Source organism: Eufriesea mexicana, unplaced genomic scaffold (genome assembly GCF_001483705.2).
Source record: "Eufriesea mexicana isolate 0111107269 unplaced genomic scaffold, ASM148370v2 scaffold33, whole genome shotgun sequence".
NCBI lineage: Eukaryota > Metazoa > Arthropoda > Insecta > Hymenoptera > Apidae > Eufriesea > Eufriesea mexicana.
Window position 1 is genome coordinate 327,708 of NW_016908206.1, and position 22,210 is coordinate 349,917.

Consider the following 22,210-nt stretch of genomic DNA (forward strand, 5'->3'; position numbering starts at 1 on the left):
GATAGTTTAGCTATATGAGAGACTTTCGACTGTATGGACGCGACGAAAATACGTGGAAGCACGTACACTTGGATGACGATCGAAGGTATTTTGGGTCAACGCTGTCGAAAGGCAGAGGCGGGCAACCACTGGCCAGAACACCTGAGTCACTTTCTTCGCTCTTTTCACTTTCATATTTTCGTTTGCATTTTTTTTTCCCCGGACACAGGCGCCAGCTGTCTTTCGCCTTCCTCGTCGCGTCCGAAACCACGCTTCCGATCAAATGCTACGATTTCCAGTCCTTAATTAACCACCTCCTGTTCTTCGTTACGCGCCAATGTCGATCGACACGAGTGTCCTCGAGGAGAGCTTCGTTCCTGATTTTCTATGAAGCGATTTTTGTAGAAAAATTTAATTTTAATGGCGATTTGACTGATTGGATGAAAGAAAAATCATGGGGTACTTATGTATTGCTGGTAGAAGGTACGAGGATTCTTGGTTATTTTTGGAAAACATTTTCGAAAGTTTCTGGGAGCATTTATATTTAAATTATTATATTTCAAAAATTTCATATTATTTTTAAAATTATTTTAGAAAATTTTATTTCTAGGAATTTCAGTATTTTATTTTAAACCGTTTTATTTTCTAAAAGTTTAGTATTATTTCTGAAATTATTTTAAAAAATTGTAGTTCTAGGAATTTCGGTATTATTCTCAAAATTATTTGGAAAATTTTAATAATCCGGGTACAAAAATTGTTATCATAAATCTCTAATTAATTCCATTAGAAAATGATAGTTAATTGAATTTAAAAATGATTTCCCATTTTCAATAATTTTATCTCGAATTTAAAATTCGCTTAATTAGTTAATTACGATTTATTGGTGCAGATTAAATTTGAAGTATAATTTTGCTCGGATTTAATTTTTAAAATTAAAAAGGGATTTTATGGAGGAAAAAGAAATGAAGTGTAACGAGTCACTTTTAAAATTACTTTGGAACGCAGAGTGTACAAAGGGTCCCGAAAAATTTGCATATGTCCATTTAGAAATGGAGAGGAAGTAAACATGGAACGTGGAGCTTTTGCGAATTGTGTTGGACTACGTTAACAATGTTCCCGTATCTAATCTGGCAGCGTGGAAAATGTCCTTTGTACGAGCATTATTCATAACGTAGGATTGTTCGCGAACGCTCATTGATGTGCCTGAGACTTTCTACCCGATTTTTATTCCATAGCTAGGCATTTCTCCTATGTACCTAGTTGTCGAACATTCAGTGACTCGAAATTTGGATTTATCGATTTTCTATAAATTTCTAATAATAATCATGATAAATAATATACGTGTACTCTAATTATTAGAATTATCGCGATTAATAAGTTAATTCGAATTAGGATTTCGTTGGTGTCCTTTATCTATGGAATTTTTGAAAAATTTAATAATTTTTAATAAATTATTTTATTAAATTATAAAATTGTTAATCACTGCATGGAGTTGTTTCGACTTATTGCTTAATACAAATTTTATTTGTTTAACGTCGAAGTTATTTGTTAATATTGTTTAGTATTTTTTAATATTCTTTCGTGGTGTTATTTTAATATTTTTTAATATTTTTATATCTTATATTTCAGTGCTTGATTTTAATATTTTAAAAATATTAAGAAATATTTAGTTTAACAAATTTTTTTTTATCTATCCTGGTTATTTTATATTTGTTCTATATTTTATTTGTTGTATAGCAATAGGATTTTCTAATTATTACATCTGAATTATAATTCAGTTCCTATGTGACGGTTATTCACTTTCACGAGAATTTCTATCTTTCTTTTACTTTTACTCTTTCGAGCAAGCTTTGTGTATCATGTAACTACGTATATCGGTTCTAAGCATCGATTACAAGAAAGTATATTTTCCGAAAGAATAATTACCAGAACATTATATAAACAATAAACTTTCGAACTTGTCGTTGGTAATTCACAGAGCTTTGCAGTGTTAAAATTGGAAAGAAGGAAGTAGGAACGCATATTTTTCAATTACTTTTTCGATTTTAGTTAAAAATAATTTTTCAATACTTTCGGTAACTCGTTTAATTTTTCATTATGGATTTTCTATTTTCTTTTTGATTTTCCATTTTCTTATTATATTTTTAAAAGACTTTGCATCGAAAAAAATACCGAGTAATCATCGGGTGCCTAAAAATATACCAAATAGGAGATTAAAATAATCATTCATTGTTTAAATGATACCTAATTACAGTATTTGTCGTAGGAAAAGCAAATAATAAAAATATTTGCACTGTTTTGCATGAAATTCATCCTAATACAACATAATACGTGCTTCAGTAGCCACGTATAATGAGGGGGAAAAGAAAAACTATAATTTTCTCAGAATTAGAATTACTTAATCTCTTCCTATTACACTTCAATTCATTCATTCCTTTTGCCCTCCTTTACATATTTTTCCTTTCTTAATTAACCACATCCTCTATTAATTCATAAATCTTACACCTAACTCTTCTACAAATAACTCTGCACACCTAAAGTCATTAGCCTCGCATAATTTCTTCCAAGAAAAAAAGAAGGAAGAAAAATCATTTGCCTTACGAGTACACATTTCCTTTTAATTGTGCACTACAAATTCCTCTTTTTCGCACACTCTTGCCAAATTTAACGCAAACATAATCCCATCATCTTCAAATCTCCAACCAGTTCTATCACTATCACTTTTATGTTACTCCCATAACTTTTTCTCGAAATTACCATGACACAAAGCTAATCACATCTCCAAATTCAGTACTCCAAATTCCAATTAATTACGTTATAATTATACTTTCATGATTATCTTCATAATCCCTTCATAATCTTTTCTTAAAATCACCATATCACAGACCTAATCACATCCTCTTCAAATTGGATACTCCAAATTTCAACTAACACGTCATAATTATACTTTCATAATTACTTGCATAATCCTTTCATAATCTTTCCTCAAAATCATCACGATACAAATCTAATCGAATTCTCTTCGAATTCAGAATGTCAAAATTCTCTTCGAGTTCAGTACATCCAAATTCTAACTAATCACGTCATAATTATATTTATCATATTTATAATTAATTATATTTATTATATTTTATATTTCATAATCCTTTCATAATCTTTTCTCAAAATCATCATGACACAAATATATTCCAATTCTCTTCGAATTTACTATTCCAAATTCCAACTAATCGTGTCATAATTACATTCATAATTACTTTTATAATCCTATCATAACATTTTCTCAAAATCACCATGACACAAGCCTAATCACATCCTCTCCGAATTCAGTACTCCAAATTTCAACTAACACATCATAATTATACTTTCATAATTATTTTTATAATCCTTTCATAATCTTTTTTCAAAATCACCATGACACAAACCTAATCACATCCTCTACTACTCTAAATTCCAATTAATCACGTCATAATAACATTCGTAATTATTTTTATAATCCTTTCATAACCTTTTCTCAAAATCACCATGACACAAACCTAATCACATCCTCTACTACTCTAAATTCCAATTAATCACGTCATAATAACATTCGTAATTATTTTTATAATCCTTTCATAACCTTTTCTCAAAATCACCATGACACAAACCTAATCACATCCTCTACTACTCTAAATTCCAATTAATCACGTCATAATAACATTCGTAATTATTTTTATAATCCTTTCATAACCTTTTCTCAAAATCTCCATAACACAAACCTAATCACATCCTCTCCAAATTCATTACTCCAAATATCAATTAACACGTAATAATTATACTTTTATAATTATTTTCATAATCCTTTCATAACCTTTTCTCAAAATCTCCATGACACAAACCTAATCACATCCTCTCCAAATTCATTACTCCAAATATCAATTAACACGTAATAATTATACTTTTATAATTATTTTCATAATCCTTTCATAATCTTTTCTCAAAATCACCATGACACAAACCTAATCACATCCTCTACTACTCTAAATTCCAATTAATCACGTCATAATAACATTCTTAATTATTTTTATAATCCTTTCATAACCTTTTCCCAAAATCACCATGACACAAGCCTAATCACATCTTCTCGAATTTACTATTCTAAGTTCCAACTAATCACGTCATAATCACATTCATAATTACTTTCATAATCCTTTCATTATCTTTTCTCAAAATCTCCATGCCACAAGCCTAATCGAATCCTCTCCGAATTCACTACTCCAAATTTCAACTAATCGCGTCATAATTATACTTTCATAATTGTTTTCACAATCCTTTCATAACCTTTCCTCGGAAAACTAGCTCTCCGCGCTTATAATCATCTCGGCTACTCAGAAATGCCTACATCACGATCTCGCAATATCCAGGAAGCCTCCGTCGCGTGGTTCTCCCGGTTAGGAAAGATTCCTGACCGGAATCGTTCCGCTTTGTCGGTGTACGCGTAACGGAGACTCGGCGATGAGTACGGGATCGCAGGTGGAATCGTTTATTATTCGCGTGGCCGATGGCGCAATCGATGCTCGCCGAGGGACTCTCTATTTCGTTGGCTCGCCGCTCCCTCTAGCATGCTAATTCGCCGTTTCTAATCCTCGCGGGCATGCCAACGCTCTTCGAAATGGATCTCAGCTCGTGCGTCTAGCTCGTTCCAATTTTCACTTTCCATTCGCGATACGGGAAGTGCGTGTAACGGTCCGCGGACGATTGCCGGAGGACCTGTTACACTGCTCGGCAATCTTCGCGAGTCTACAGGGTGGTCCATGCAGGGTGGGACAGGTGCTTTGTCTGGGAGTTAGCACAGGTCGTGTCGTTGGTAGAATCCAACTAGGGAAAAAGAGGGATGGTTTTAACAGTGAACGTGATTTAATTTAGTTTCCTATTTTTCCGGAGATTCGTATATAATTGTGGTACAAAAAGACACGTGCTATTTATCCCAACTGTGTGAAGCATTCTATACAGACAGAGAGATAGAGAGAGAGTTCTATAGATTCTATAGGGCCTGTAGGCAAGAAATGGGGTTCGAATATTTTAGGGTGTTTCAAATATTTTTGAAAGGGTTATAAAATAGACAAGAACTTTTTTTATGGTTTCAAATGTAATTTCGCGTATAACAGATATGTATTTTTAATGGAAAAATCATTTGTAATTGCGAAATTTTTTTAATATTTTAATTTTTTTCGCTACGTCGGGTATCGCGAAGTTTCTCACATAGGACAAAGCGTCGTGCCAATGATGGAAACATTACGATTCTACATTAAAGTATTTAGCATTCGTGGACAAGTCTTTTGAAGGAAAAGAAAGGTGGAAAGATCAGCCATCGTAGTAGCGCTAGCACTTCTTTGCGAAGAGGAACAGTAGCACTTGTAAGCAGTCAAATTCCAGCTCTCAAGGTGTCACATCCGAGCCTTCGAGCAGTCACATCGAAACTTTCAGTCGGTCATATTAGATCCTTCAAAGAGTTAGAATCGCGACTCCGAGGAAAGGAGCCAAGACGAAACAAGTTAACATTTAGGCTACCAAACAAAATTAACAGCTCTCGACCGTAAAACGTCTAGAGCACCCCACGCGTTCTTAAGAAGGAAACAACTTCTACATTCGCGACGCGTAGGAATACTTGTCTTAATTTTCATTCAATTTTTGTGACCGGTGACTATAGTCACCCGGCGTGTGTAGATGGCGTCTCGTGGCCGGTGACTATAGTCAGCCGTAGTAGCGACAGGGTTAAATTGCTGTATTTGAATATGGAAATTTTTAGTCGTCTATATGGAATTATCTTAAGATTATTTTGTTGAATAATTTATTAATTGCGATAGTTTTTTAATATTTAACCCTTTCGCTACGACGGGTATCGCCGCGAAGTCTCCCCCGTAGAACAAAGCGACGTGTCAAAGATGGTAACATTGCTATAGTGCAATCTTTAGCATTCGGTCTTTTGGTGCAAATCTTTCGAAGAAAAGAAGAAAAAGAAAAACTGACCATCGCAATAGAGCTTGCAATTCTCTGCGAAGAGAGCTAAGAGGAACGATAGCACTTGTCTTAATTTTTGTGGCCGATGACTATAGTCACCCGTCATGTGTATATGGCATCTCGTAGCCATAACAATCTTTGGATCCCAAGAGTCCCAAAGATGTCGGACTTGGGCTTAAAAGGCACTGCTTTCTGAAATCAGCCGGTGACTATAGTCTCCCGTCGTGTGTAGATGGCGTTCGTGGTCGGTGACTATAGTCATCGCAATAGCTCTTGCAATTCTTTGCGAAGAGAGCTAAGAGGAACAGTAGCACTTGCCTTAATTTTTACTCAATTTTTATGGCCAGTGACTATAGTCACTCGTCGTGTGTAGATGGCGTCTCGTGGCCTGTGACTATAATCACTCGTAGTAGCGAAAGGGTTAATTGTTAGTGCTTTCTAATATCTAGAATCGTAGGTGTAATAATTATAATCGTAATTTTTATTTTAACGATTTTGAAAATGATATCGAAAGAGATGCGAGTATCGAAGTATACACTTTTCAGAAATACGATGAACATTCGAGTAAGGAGTTACGTCGAAGATAACACAAAATTAAACAGATTGAATCTCGTATCCTATAGCGTATTTCTGGCACCTCTACTTGAGGTGTAAGTAAAATAAAGTACGTAATCTCGCTTTTCAACTTTTTCATACGAATAAGATGAAATTTCATTGATATTTTCAACGAAGCAGGTTGTTTCGCTTTTTTCTCGGACATAATAACAGGTGTCCAATGCAGTTATTAGCTTGTCCCTTGTTAATGCCTAACGCGTCGCAGCTCGTAAATTCCATAAAAGATTCTTCTAGCATGATTACAGGCATTGAACGCGATAAGAAATACGAAATTGACATTTCAATCTCATTCATCGTACATTTTATACGAGTTTTCAATTTTCTCATACCTCCGGCATTCCGATACTCATAAGACTCTCGGGGAGAAAGATGTATTCGAGGAAAATATGAAACGGTTTAGAAATCTTCGATAAATCTCCATTTAAAATGCGAATTTTCCCAGGAATAATTATTTATGCAAAATAAAATAATTAAAATATAATTAAACCTCTACTATATAAATTTCTCTAGCTATAATTATCTGTGTAAAATAAAATAATTGTATTATAATTAAATATCTATTTATAATAGTGATTTTTCGGGTAACAGATGTTTGTAAAGTGAAATAGCTATTTTATACGAAATGAAAGTTAGGAAATAATTAATTAAGAGATAATTAAAAAATAATTCAGGAATAATTAGTTTTTAAAGTTAATAAATGAAAGAAATTATTTTATTTTAATTTTTATTCTTATCTTTATTTTATGAAAGGGGAAAAATTATAGACTATTCACTTACCATCAGAATATGCTGCTGGCAACAATTTTAGAAAAGGTGCACCACGAGCACCCCAGACCGGATGCCTTACGTTATTGCAAGCACCAGAAGGTGTTCTGTATTTGCTTGGGGGGCAAGGCCTGTCCGGTTTGATTCTGCAGGGAGCATCGTTCGATTCTTGCCTATTTTGATACCTAAAACGACAAATAAATTAATTCCAAATCGCCATTTCGAATTATTTCCAATTTTACTTCGTTTTTACTCCTTCACAGGCGATTATACAAACATTCCATTTCAATTACCGCTGAAGGTAATATACAGTATTTTAATCACATCCGCGTATGTTAATTATCATTTAACGATATCACAAACTACGAAAAACGAACAGTGCCGTGAAATTCTGAACCTCTTACGTATTAACCATTGACTCGTAACAGATTACGACTCCGCATTTTGAACAAGATAAGACCAACTAAACGATTAGAAAGGAGTGAAATTACGACTTTAAATTAACATATATAACCAGTTATATAGTATGTAACGCAAAATTAGGTCTCGAATATTAAAATTAACGAATATAAAATTGAATATTCCGTATTCTTCCATTTTATTTTTTCCTTTTCCCAACAAAGGAGCTACGATTCTTTTTCTACTAGTTACCTCGCTACTAATTAACATAAATCATCCAGGCAGATTACGAGAGAAGGGAAACCAGCATCTTTAACTCGAGTTTTGAAATTTAATCGGTCACGCAGGGGGTTAACGAGTCGAACCCTCGATCAGGATTATTCTTTCCAGTAATTTTCGCGAACATCCATGTGTCGCAATAACAGCCCGTATCACGTGCTCTCTGTTCCCCTTGCATTTAAATCACAGCTTTTTTCGGCGCGGATTTTACGAGACGTAATAAATCACACGGGACACTCAACCCGTTCGATCAGTTAGCGTAATGTAGATAATCGCTGCAACTTTCTACGCTGGCAAGAAAACGCGCGGCGACCAAATGGTACGAGGAGAGGCTGGAGAACGGGAAGAGAAAAAAAAGAAAGGGGAGAAAACGAGGAAGAGAGGGGTGACTGGAGGAGAAATGGAAAGAAGAAGAAAAATGGACGCCGGCGGCGATTTTTCCATGAGGAATTTATGGGACAGCAAGAACGAGGAAGTATAATTCACGCGTGAGTCATGTGAACCATGTAAAATCCCTAACAATAAGAAGTTGTCCGTCGATGCGTGTGTACGGCCATAAATCAAATTGCTTTCGCACAGTAAAGGATTGCGTGTTATGCACGTACAAATTGCTCCGCGGGAACAATATCTGAAGCTGTATCGGACGTATGACGGTATTATCAATTAGAGGAACTACAGTTCCTTGCGAACAAAGAATAATCCAAGGGATGAGATCTGTTTCTTTGATTCCTTTTTCTCTTTGCTTATGAGAGAGGAGAGAGAGAGAGGGGGAGGGAATTTAGTGAGTCGTTGAGATGATGAGTTATTGTTACGTCGATTGTGTTTATAGTGTATAGTGTATAGTGTACTTTAATGCTTTTGTTTCCTTCATTTTCGTAGAGAATGAGGAATAAATTACTTTGATATTGATAGGTAGATAGGTTGTTTTTAATTTTAGTATAAATAAAAATATTATTATATTTTTATTAATACTTAATTTAGTATGAATAAAATAAATAGTAAATTTAGTAATAATAAATTTAGTTATTCATACTAAATTTAGTATGAATAAAAATATAATAATAGTATTTTTATTCATACTAAAATTAAAAACAACCTATATACCTAGCAATGTTAAAGTAATTTGTTTCTCATTCTCTACGAAAATGAAGGAAATTTAACCATTAAAATACACCATACATTATACACTATAAACACAATCGACGTAACAATAAAATAAATAGTAAATTTAGTAATAATAAATTTAGTTATTCATACTAAATTTAGTATGGATAACTAAAATTATTAGCATACTTTGATTCCTTTTTCTCTTTGCTTATGAGAGAGGAGAGAGAGAGAGAGAGAGAGGGAGAGAATTTATTGAGTCGTTGAGATGATGAGTTATTGTTACGTTGGCTGTGTTTATAGTGTATAGTGTATTTTAATGGTTTTGTTTCCTTCATTTTCGTAGTGAATGAGGGATAAATTACTTTGATATTGGTAGTAGATAGGTTGTTTTTAATTTTAGTATGAATAAAAATACTATTATTTTATTTTTATTAGAAAAGGTAGGAAAGGAAGTAATATTTCAGTAGAATTTGAACGATATTGCAATGTTGAGGAAAAGATTTTTTAAATTTAGCATTATTAAAATTTAGAATTAATATTACCAAGTTGATATCGATATTTTATATTGATCTTAAAATATTTATTACATATCAAAATCATATCGAACAACTATCGATTTACGTAGCATCCAGTGAAACCCAAACTGATTTCTCTAACACTTCCCTTTAGGAAATTTCCTAGGAAATATTTCCGCTACTAAAATTTAAAACCATCATTACCAAGTTAATCCCAATATCAAATTCTCCCCCTTAATCTCAATATTATATGGACAGTTTATTTTCAAAGTGGTGCAAGTCCATTTTCTGCTCTTTCGAAAAAATTAAGGGATAGCATATTCGTCAATTTAAAAATATAGATTAATTAAGCCAGGTCTAGCAATGTTTCTACTAATTTATCAATATATAATTTCATTAGATAAATTTCTTTTAGACGAACTACCACTTTTATAATTAGTCAATTGTAAAAATCATTTAATTTCTATTTTGAAAAATTAGATGTCACTTAAAACATATTTCCTATAAATCCAATTTTATTTATAAATAATAAGAAATAAAATAGGAATAGTACTTTTTATTTTAAACATTGATTATATTTATATATACCTAAACATAGCATAAGATATTGATATTATTTATTTATATTCTTCATATGACAGTGTTTTAATATATTCATGACGCACAGGAGGTATATAAGGTAATAATCCTTATATTTTTCGTATGTAATAGATCTGTCATCCTGATACAAAGGTGCCAGGACGATTTTCCCAAAAGTCCGTAAAACCTTCTGAAAACCATCTCTCCGTCTTTGAACCATCCTTAAATCCACCCTAGACCCATTTCTCCGCATCCTCAGAATCCAAAATTAAACTCAATGTGGACCACGAGTGCATCCGAGACCAGTGATCCTTATCTCCATAAGCGCCCGTAGAAACCGAAAGGAGGCGTGCAAAAAGCGACCCTGTCGGTGGCAATTAAAGCGACCGTGGCGACTTTCTATCGGTAGCGATGGCAAAATGGGGAAGAAGAAGAAGAAGAAGAACCGGCTGCGGAGGCAGTGGCGCGGAGCAAGAAGCGCGGAGTCCGGGAGAACGGTGAGGCATGGCAGGAAGGAAGGCCCGCGGCGACGCCCGAGTACTCGCGTTTCACGACGACATCGACGGTCATCGAGTGCCGGTTCGTTCGGTTCCGCCGTTCCCGATCTGGTTCCCGATCACGGCGAAGTGGCGGGGTGCCACGATGTGGCGCGCGTCGACACACGGCCAGCAACCTTCCCGAGGCTGAGGAAAGGGGATAGCACCGGTAATGGTCGGACGAGAAACCTTCCTCGTGGGCTGAAATGCCGTTACGGAAGGACGCGCCGGCAACCGACACTCCTTTTCTCGGCCATGAAAGTAAAAGTTCGCTCGTGGCTACGCTGCTGCGGGAGAAAGAAAGAAAATGGAGCAGGAAGGACTGGAGGCCGGACTGGCTTCCAGAGCCTCGTCACGTCCGTTTCTTCGGCTTTTGTTCCTGACAGACTTCCTCCTTCTTCGTCATCGCTTCTTTTGCTCTTTGTTATACCAGGCTTGTTTGCTTCTTGTGTTTGCCCAACGAAACCGTTTGTTGCGGGAGCAACAGTAATACGGGTGCACGGTAATGAGTAATGAGGCTTTTCAGGTTTACAGTTGTGGGCTTTTACGCGATTCCTCTGGCTCTGAACTGTTTTCTTGCCTTTTTCATTTAGCAGAATTTTTGGGGATCTGTAGATGAGTGTTACGAGTGTTATTTGGAACTTGTGTATCGTGTGTCCAATAATTTATATTTGCATTAACGCTTGAACTGTTAAAGTTAATACGACTTGTTTTGCTTCTGATAAATATGAGGCTTTTCAGGTTTGTAATTGAGGGGTTCTGAACCTTTTTCTTCCTTTATCTATTTAGGAGAATTTTTTGGGATTTGTAGATGAGTGTTACGAGTGTTATTTAGAACTTGTGTATCGTTTATTGTATAATTTATATTTGTATTAACACTAGAACTGTCAAAGTCAATATCACTTGTTTCGAATATTTTATTTTTACCAATGTTGGAAATATACAGCTGCTTGTGGTAAAAATGAGACTTTTCAGGTTTGCAATTGAGGGCTTTTGCATGATTCCTCTGGTTCTGGACCTTTTTCTTCCTTTATCTATTTAAGAGAATTTTTGGAATCTGTAGATGAGGGTTATTTGCAATTTGTGTATCGTCTATTGTATAATTTGTATTTATATTAAAACTAGAACTGTTAAAGTCAGGATAACTTGTTTCGAATATTTTATTTTTGCTAATCCTGGAAATATACAGCTACTTCTGGTAAAAATAAGGCTATTCAGGTTTACAGTTGCGAGCTTTTTCCTGATTCCTCTAATTCTGAACCCTTATCTTCCTTTATCTATTTAGGAGAATTTTTTGGAATCTGTAGATGAGTGTTATTTGTAATTTGTGTATCGTCTATTGTATAATTTATATTTATATTAACACTAGAACTGTTAAAGTCAGCATAACTTGTTTCGGATATTTTATTTTTATCAATCCTGGAAATATATAGCTACTTCTGGTAAAAGTTATGTCGATTTTTGTTCAAATAGGATCACAATTACATATAATATTAATTAATATCAATTATGTGCACTATATTTAGGTTCATATTACGGACTGTCAATTATACTAACCGAAGTACGAGGCAAAATATAATAAGCTTAATATTAAAATCTATATATCTTTCTCTAATTATGAAAAGAAAAGTAGAGTAGAATAGAAGAGCATTTCTCAATCTTTTTTCTCAGCATCTATCTAGGTATAGTATTCATTCGTTGTTGCACACCCCACTGTACATAATTATTAAATTTTATTTGATTCGATTCAGTTCATGTACCATTAACTGCCAGTTGAGAACCACTACAATAGAATATTTATTTATTTCAGCCCCCAGGCCAAGAAATGAACCTGGTTCACATTATACCTGGTCACACCCACTTTTCTATGCCTATCCCTATCCTTTTCTACGTTCTTCCTTTCCTTCTTCTCTTATCTTATAAAAGAAGGGCGTTAATATATTTTCTTATAACCTCGTTCTCTTATCAGAAAGAATCTATCTAGCTCTAGAAAATAATCTCTCCAATAGAAAACTTGTAACAAACTGAACATTGTCTGAGTCTCGTCAAACACCTCGCTCTAACCAATAAACTCTCTCTCTCTATAGAATTCTGAACCAATAGATCTTCAGAAATCACAAAAATAAATCATTCTCAGCAAAACACATCTCTCTGTTTTCACACGCTATTCCGAGCCACGATAAATTTCCTTAATTGCGCAAAAAGCTTCTATACAGTATTACATTACCCAAGATTAAATACCGTTTAAACAATCCCTGGAACAAAAAGCCTGAACACACAGTCGTAACCAATCCTTTTTTGCCACCTTAAAACCACGTACCCGAAGAGAATCATTATTTTCGTATTATCGTCGCATTATCGGACATTCGAACAGAGTCAAACACCCATTGGCGTCAAAGGACACGCGACGAACCATCGAAGGCAAACGAGAGGAGCCTGACCAGCCTTCCCTAAAAGAGTTGCTCAAGCCATGACACAGAAGCTTGCCATTTCTCTTTCGTGACGACTCGCTGAGGACTATGAGTCGAGGTCGTCTTTCGTAACAGAGGAGAGATAGCTCGCGTTTTACCATAATTGCGATTCACTTTCCGCTATGGGAGCTCGCCTTCTTCGATTCGGCGAAAGGTGCCGTGGCGTGGTCACGCTTGCGGTTTCAGGATGTGTGCTGCAACGATCTCTCATCGTTTCGTTGGTCTGATGCGCTTCTAATCTTCATTTTTAATTCGGTCAGCGCTTCCAGGATTTCCCTGTGATCGTTTAACTTCCTTAGGAAGTGTATCCTATCCGTTTTATATTATACGAGCAGTTGGGGAGATGGAGCGACGTTAGAAGGTGGAAAGTGGTAGAAAAAGTAGAGAAAAGCTTGGATAATTTTAATAATTTAGGATTCTGTTCGGTATTCGTTTTAATTTTAATATATGTAATGTGTTCTTTTTATTAGGAAAGTGAGAAAAGAGAATTAAAGTTTGAATGGCATTTCGAAATATGTTCTTGACTATAAACTAGTTAGGATGGACTTGGCTATGAACCAGTTAGGATTGACTTGAGTATGAACCAGTTGGGATGGATTTGACTATGAACCACTTGGGATGGACTTGACTATGAACCACTTGGGATGGACTTGACTATGAACTAGTTAGGATTGACTTGAGTATAAACCAGTTGGGATGGACTTGACTATGAACCAGTTGAGATGGACTTGACTATGAACCACTTGGGATGGACTTGACTATGAACTAGTTAGGATGGACTTGATTATCAACTAGTTAGGATGGATTTGATTATGAACCAGTTGGGATTGACTTGACTATGAACAAGTTGGGGTAGATTTGACCATGAACCAGTTAGGATCGACTTAACTATCAACTAGTTAGGATGGACTTGACTATCAACTAGTTAGGATGGACTTGATTATGAATCAGTTGGGATTGACTTGATTATGAACTAGTTAGGATGGACTTGACTATGAACCAGTTAAAATGGACTTCATTATAAACCAGTTGGGATGGATTTGACTATGAACCAGTTAAATGGACTTAACTATGAATTAGTTAGGACGGACTTGACTATGAACCAGTTGATATGGACTTGACTATGAACCAATTGAAATGGACTTGGCGCTTGAAGTGAGTCGTTACTAACTTTTTGTTTATGTAATTAGCGATCTCACGTAGCTGCATTTGGTAAAATGATCTCGTGATGAGTGTTTTTTGGGAATACACACAGTTGAAAAGTGAACTTTCTTTAGTAATATGCAAGTTTTTATTGCATATATATGTTTGATTACATATATTTTATGTATAGGTGTGAGTAATGATTTATATTTTATTATGTTTCTTTATTTTTTGACGAAAGTACATTCTGGCTTGGCTATGCATTTACGTTATTATTATTTCGTTGGACATACATTTTTGGGCGCACTCGTGAAAGGGTTAATGCTGATTGAAGCAGAGATTTAATTATATACAGGGTGATTCGTGAAATTGTAATCAGGTGTTTTTAAAGGGGATGTGTGAAAAATAAGAGAGTTTTATTGGCTCATTAAATATAATGTATTTATATAGATGATAAAGATATTTCTCAAAAAAGAAGGCCTAATGTATCATACATAGATGATATTCAAGTAGCATAATTGAAGTGGTGTGATGGACATAGGTAGATACGCGTAATCACGTTTTTATCCGAATGAAAGTCAATGTTAATTTGCCAAAAGTGATAAAAAAAATTAATTTTTAACTAATTTGATAGTTTTAGTGTTTAAATATTGGATGAATTATTGGGGATTGATACGTGGCAAAATAAAATTAATAGTAGTGAAAGTATTTTAGTTCCTGAATTTTTTAAAGATTTTTGCTGTGAAAGTTTTTGAGTTCTGTCTTTTACTGTATATATGTACTGTATGTAGTTATTATACTTTTAAATCAAGGATTCCTTCAATTTACTTCAGGTATACCGACTCTCGGTTTATAATTTTAAATTAATGCAGCATGGAAGCGGTACGAAATTAAATATTTAAATAAAAATTTCAGCGATCATGACCAAATATTTAAATTATATACTTCTTTTTTTAGAAATTTAAGGATCTATTATAAAATTTTATTCTTTATATACATATGTATATTTTGAACCAAAATTACTATTAATCTTGCTTCATATACAGGGTGAAACATTTAACGTGACCACTTCGATTGTTTCTATTGTTAGAAATTTAATTTTCTCTGACTTTTCTGGCTCAATATAGTTAATTTCACAAAAATCAACTGTTGTTGCCATATAACAAAAATTAAATTAATCCAAACAAAAATAAACAAAGATATTTTCTATATAGAAAATTAAAAAGAATACATGTATCTAATTCTAATATAGGAAATCAAATATATTTTCTTAAATCATCCCATCAAATGGTATCTTAGAGAAAGTTACTATACTCGCGTTATCAATTCAAAATATTAAAATAATTCTTCAAATATTTCTACGAACAAATTACAATATTTTTGTTATTAAAATTATAATTTGTTACTATTAAAATTATTTTGCAGTTATTAAAACTAAATAAAAAGTATCGTTCTATCATCTATCACAAAATAATTTTGTATTAATTCTGAAATTAAATCATTAAAAGTATTTGAAATAGTCACGTTAGATGATCCATTCGGTATACCTCATCATGGCTGACATTTCCCATATATTTTTTAATTTTTCAATTTATCTATGCATCTTAAGTAAAAACTAAACAGAGTATTTTACGCTTTACGACGCATAGTAACGCGAAGAAATAACTATTTTTTTCCTATCGAGAAATTGCATTCCTCGAACCGCGACGTGTTTCATTATAAATTCGATGGAGCAAGCGACCTTCGATATTTCTGGCATAGAAAATTCTGTAAAACAGCCGCGAATTAGATAATTACCTAGCGAAACTGTCTTGTTACCTTGAATGAAAAGCAACGTGCCTTCTGTTGCACAATTAATCACGCGAAAGTGACGAATCGACACTCTTCATCGCCATTTGTTGCTCGACAAATAATCCAAATTAACCTTGATTGATTATCTTTTAATCGCATATTCGAAAGAAATTATTTCTACCACACGATTGTATAAACTATTATCTTTTATTAGTATGACAGTTAATCGTTCTTGTAAACGCATAAATATTTTATGCAAATTACATTTAAAATAGTTTTTCAATAATATTTTATGAATTTTAATAATCAATAATCGTTTTAATAGTTTTATGGATATTTCAGCAGTCAGTAATCATTTTAGAAAATGATATCTATTAAAAGTACATTTATCAAAGGAGTCGTTGAAACATTGTAGAGTAAATAGAGTACTTACCTAGTCTTTGTTTGGTAGGTGAATCTTTCGGCCTCGATTCCAGCACGTACTCTTGCCTGCAAATCATGATCCACCCCATAGACATAATCTGCAAATAAAGCGCAATTGTTTACAAATCTACACCAAGAAAGTCATAAAAATATTCATTTCCCTTAGAATACTTAATGTATTCTTCACAATTCATAATTATTCCTAGATTAATATCTACTAAGCTCATTTATTGTGCAAACATTGGCATAATTAATATAACATTTAATAAAAATATATTCTTTTGCTTCAAATTAAACAATTACCATTTATTCCAGAAATACCGACGTTAATTTTTAATCAACTCAATAACACAATATAAGAAAAAATTATTTCTTCTCTATTTATTAAAATTAAAATTATTTATTTCTTCCAGATTTTTTACTTAGGCCACATTCATAATTACTAACGCGTATATAAAATATCTGAATAATAATAGTAACGGAATTTAATTGTATATATAATTTTCAACGTATCGTAATTTCTTATTCTAAGTGTCGATGTACTTATTTCGAAAGATAGGTTCTATTCGTATACTTCAAATTAGACAATTACCATTTATTCCAGAAATACCGACATTAATTTTTAATTTTTAATCAATTCAATAACACAATATCAGAAAAAATTATTTCTTCTTTATTTATTAAAATTAAAATTATTTATTTCTTCTTTATTTATTAAAATTAAAATTATTTATTTCTTCCAGATTTTTTACTTAGGTCACATTCATAATTACTAACACGTACATAAAATATCTGAATAATAATAGTAACGGAATTTAATTGTACATATAATTTTCAACGTATCGTAATTTCTTATTGTAAGTGTCGGTGTACTTATTTCGAAAGATAGGTTCTACTCATATTTGAAAAAAAAGTTTTAAAAAACTGGATTCGTGGAAGGTTTACATAACCGCGGTGAAAACGAAATCCGTCGTCTCCCGGATAATTACGAATCGCTTACACGATGTTTCAGAAACTGACAATATTAGGAGTAATCTGAGCGAGCTATGAAAGAGCCACCACGCGACTCGCGGTAAATAAAGGATGATTACGCTAATGAGCTCCTTAATACTAACGAGATATTCTCCCCGAGTCGATTTCGTGACGTAACCAAGCAGAATCATCGCGATCAACAACAACAACCGATTTTTGTAGCGGCGTGAGAGGAATCTCACTATTGTCTTCAACAGTTCCCCTCAAAATTGTAGCAGCAACGATCACGCGCCTCTCGTTGCATAAGATTTGCGTGGCCATTAAGAAGAAAGGAAAAAGGAACGCCATCATCCTGTTCTCGAGGAGTGTATCTCAATTTCGCCAGCACGCGTGAAAGAATTCCTTGAACTTTGCGATTTTGTGCGAGGAATTTTTAACGAAATCTCAGCCGAACGATTAAAGACTGAGTGTCGTCGCAAAAAGACGCGGAGAGTATTAAAATTATAATGAAATACGCGAGTCGATGTCACGAAGGTAGTGTGTCGACAAAATTTATAAATACTCGAAGGTATAACATTAAAATTTTTTGGAAAAGTCTCTTCGTTTACGACTTCTTTTATTTTTATTGTATCATCTATTTATTTTAGTCGGATTCATTTATTTCAACGCATAAATGGTAACTATCTGTGATAAAATATATTTCGAGATAAAAGTTGCAAAATTTGGAAAGGAAATAATATTTGGAAATACTTGTTTTAAGCTTTCTTGTTTTAATTTTCTATAAATTGATATTTGACGAAGTGTTATATTCAAATAATTATTCTAATACTGTAGGATGGCGAAAACTGGTTTTGAGACACGAAAAATTGACAAAACAACAAGAACAGAATAACACAAACTCGATACTCGTAAAACTAATTTAACCCTTTGCACTCGGTGATTTTTTCGTTACGGGAAAATAGTAATTCGAAGACTTTCTGCCATAAAGTCGACGAAATTTCTAAAACGGTAAATAAGAAATCGTATGAAAATTAAGACGTAGAATTATTTTACTTCGATATTCCACGAATCGTTGAGTAATTGTAAATTTAATATATTAATAAACATCCATTTTTAGAATCTGATTAAACGGCGACTGAGAGGCGTCTCTCCAGTGCAAAGGGTTAACTTAGGAAAAGAACACCAAGATAACGAAACGAAAACGCACGAAGACGCACTCTAATTTAACTCTCTTTCCAACACTAAGCGACTCACGCTCGTGCTGGTCACAATTAATTTCTAAGGACTCTGTTTTGGTCGTCAAGGACCCTGTTGTTATGCTTTCCTTAATCTACGCTTCATCTCTCCGTAGAGGAGTCACGCAACTTAATTTTGTTATATAGAATAACTTTTCGATTTGCATATAGAAGATATCGATCGGTTTATAATTTATTTTTGTTGACAATGGCCGATTCGCGATTTTTTTAGAAATGGTATCCTACAATACTATTGTAACATACGATTTTAATTTTTAGTGTATTATTTCAGTGTGTGAACAATATCTCGAAATTATTATTTTGGTGTTAAATTGTTATTTTTTATTCCTATTCAAAATTTGAAGGAATTCTAAACTAAATAAAATAGCTTGTGGAAATAGATTATAAAATGAATTCAACGAGTGATGTAAATTCCAGAGAAATTGTAAAATATTTCGAATTACAATTATTAATTTTCTTATTAATTGTATATCTTCGTTACTATTTTATTAAATTCATTTTTCGTTCGTTGTATTTCTCGAAATTGCTTCTACTTTTTATTTCTTCATAGGATATAAAATTCTCCGAGTTCCTTTTTCGAAATGCACATTTTTGTGCAAAAGTTTCTGAATTTTTTAGTTTTATATTACAAACGACCTTTACGGTCGATTAACAAACAGAATCTTAGAGTGACTAAAAGAAATATGTTCTTAAACACAGTCTATAAATATTCATATATCCTGCAAGAATTAATTAAGAAATCTCTGCTTACCTGAAATGTCAAAATTGTGTACTGTCGTGATTGCCAACGCGACAAAAATTACAGTGAACAGCAAACCCAAGCTGTACCTGAAACAAAGATACAATTTCGGTTAGAAAATGTTATTCCATCACTGACAGATTTTCGCGTAAATATTTAAATTCGTGTCAATTTTAATTACATCTGATAATGCAAAAGAGATAATGATATACTGCAAAATTCAGATTTAAAAATACAAAAATATTAAAATAATCGGTCTGAACTATTAACAATTATTTTTTCCAATTTTACAATATGGTAACTAATGCAATATAATTTATATTGTAAAATAATAAAATAGCAGAAATAACAACATAGAATAATAAAATATAAAATAAGATAATAATTCGGAATAAAATAGCGAATGTAAGATTAGATTAAAAGATAAAATTAATTTTTTAATTTAAAAAGAATTAAATTAAATTAAAAAATAATTCATGAAATATGCAAGTACTTTTCCTCCAATTATCGAGAACTTTCTCTGTTTATTATCTATTATGAATACATTAATTGTATTTCTTCCCTCGAGCACTCGTATTTTAATTCAGATCGTTAAAATCGGAAGTAATTACGAAGATTCGTCCTCATTACTCTACCATTTATATTTATCTCTTTTAGAATTATTTTCAAGAAATCGACGAACGATTTTTCCGCAATCTTAGGACAAATTCTATGAAAATTTATATCACGAATATTTCAAGTTAGACGACACATAATTACATGCAAATGGGTTGGATAAGCAGTCCAAAGAACTGAAAATAAACACTTGATACTTTTACTTTTATAACGCTATTTAGTACTTACAAATGCACATAAAGTTTTATGACAAGTACGAGCAATCCTTTTAAACCTTTTTCCGCATTCATGTTCTCTTATTACAGCATCGATTGCTTTACTGCTAAAAATAAACTCGGTATGCACATTGCCGAATATATTATAAGAGACTCCATTTTTTCCTAATAGTACAAAAAATTAATTCCGCCATTACTCCTGTCACTATACCAGGAAAAATGGAGAAAGATAATTCTTCTCGAATATATTATTCATTATTCGAATATTATTCTGCGTTCCATCGTCGTTTCTTATTTTTCATATAGGATGTTTCAAAAGACAAAATTAATTTTTATTTATGATTAAATATTTCGAAGAATTTATTTTATAATTTTTGTTAATCTATATTTAATAGTTAATTTACATGTCAGTATTTCCTAGTTTATTATGTAATGTAATTTTGTAGTTATTTCTATACTCAATTCTTCTTTTTTATTTTCCATACAGAGTGTTTTAAAATGAAATTTAATTTTGGAATTTGTATTTTGATTAATTTTATTTATTAATTTATTTAATAATTTCTGTTAATCCATTTTTAATAATTAGTGAATATAGGTTTAGGTATAGTGTTAGCTATATTTTTATGTTATTTGCTGTAATTGATATTTATATTTTTAAAATGAAATTTAATTTTGGAATTTGTATTTTGATCAATTTTATTTATTAATTTATTTAATAATTTCTGTTAATCCATTTTTAATAATTAGTGAATATAGGTTTGGGTATAGTGTTAGCTATATTTTTATGTTATTTACTATAATTGATACTTATATTTTTATTTTAATAAAATGGATTGAACTTGTATTCTTCGATTAGATAATCACGCTTTTATTTTTGTACTGAATTTAACGAGAAATTCGACTAATTTCACACTGTTACTCAACAACGTGTTCTGTACTCTCTAATGCAAGTAACAGCATTATCAACGGTCTGTCGTAAACTCTTATAATAGTAAATTCTCTATTAACCATAGTCTGAAATTCGACACACGAAAGGAATCCAAAAACTCAGTTTCCTTTTTGAGTAATATTTTTCTCCTGTCCTATATTTCTTTATGAGTTAATGATTTTTAAATTACTTTCGTGACTTAATTTCGTTGCTGAAATTATACTTGTATGTCTGCAGGTATTCTGTTCGCGTTAAATACTGCTTTTACATTTTATTATACCTTTAAATTAAATTCAGTTCACCTATATTGCCGCTTATAAATAATTGAATAATTCATTTACGATGCTATTTTCATCATAGTGTTCCATTATATCTATAATATTTCTCAATTAAATTAGACCCTGTCAAAAACATTTATGCAGTAATATATGCATATTCAAACACCAAATAATTTCTAATTGAGAAAATTCTTATTATTTCGCGATATAACTTTTAAGACTCATTTTTACCATAATATTTCACTATGCACACCTATGTCACGCCTACATGAATACCAAAAATTATTACAGATCCCTATATCCCTATTCAATGATATACGTTCATTAACCATACATAATTACACGCTACCTTACTATTCTATATTACAATCTCTAACTATACTTTCACGACACATATCAAAAATTCATCGCACTACTCGACATTCCAATCATCTCCATTAAATAACACCCTCCCAGAGACACTCATCCAAAACCACATCCATTAACGACATCATCCTCCAAAGCGTTTCGTCGCGATTTCAGTCCGTGAAAACAGAAATCTCCCATAGCGAATACTTCCAGGTATCTTTAAAATCTCGGTATGCGACTTCACGAATGTCTCCGCTGAA

At 32.7% G+C, this 22,210-nt stretch overlaps 1 protein-coding gene across 1 annotated transcript in view; it reads right to left on the reverse strand.

Moving 5' to 3' along the window:
* LOC108553059 (uncharacterized) overlaps positions 1 to 22,210 on the reverse strand; it is a 74,552-nt gene that overhangs the window by 12,614 nt on the left and 39,728 nt on the right. Inside the window, exons 2-4 of the mRNA XM_017907815.1 lie at positions 19,579 to 19,655; positions 16,610 to 16,697; positions 7,369 to 7,541 (exon numbers count right to left, since the gene is read on the reverse strand). Of these exons, the coding sequence (XP_017763304.1) occupies positions 7,369 to 7,541; positions 16,610 to 16,697; positions 19,579 to 19,655 (338 nt within the window). The remainder of the gene's footprint in view (positions 1 to 7,368; positions 7,542 to 16,609; positions 16,698 to 19,578; positions 19,656 to 22,210) is intronic.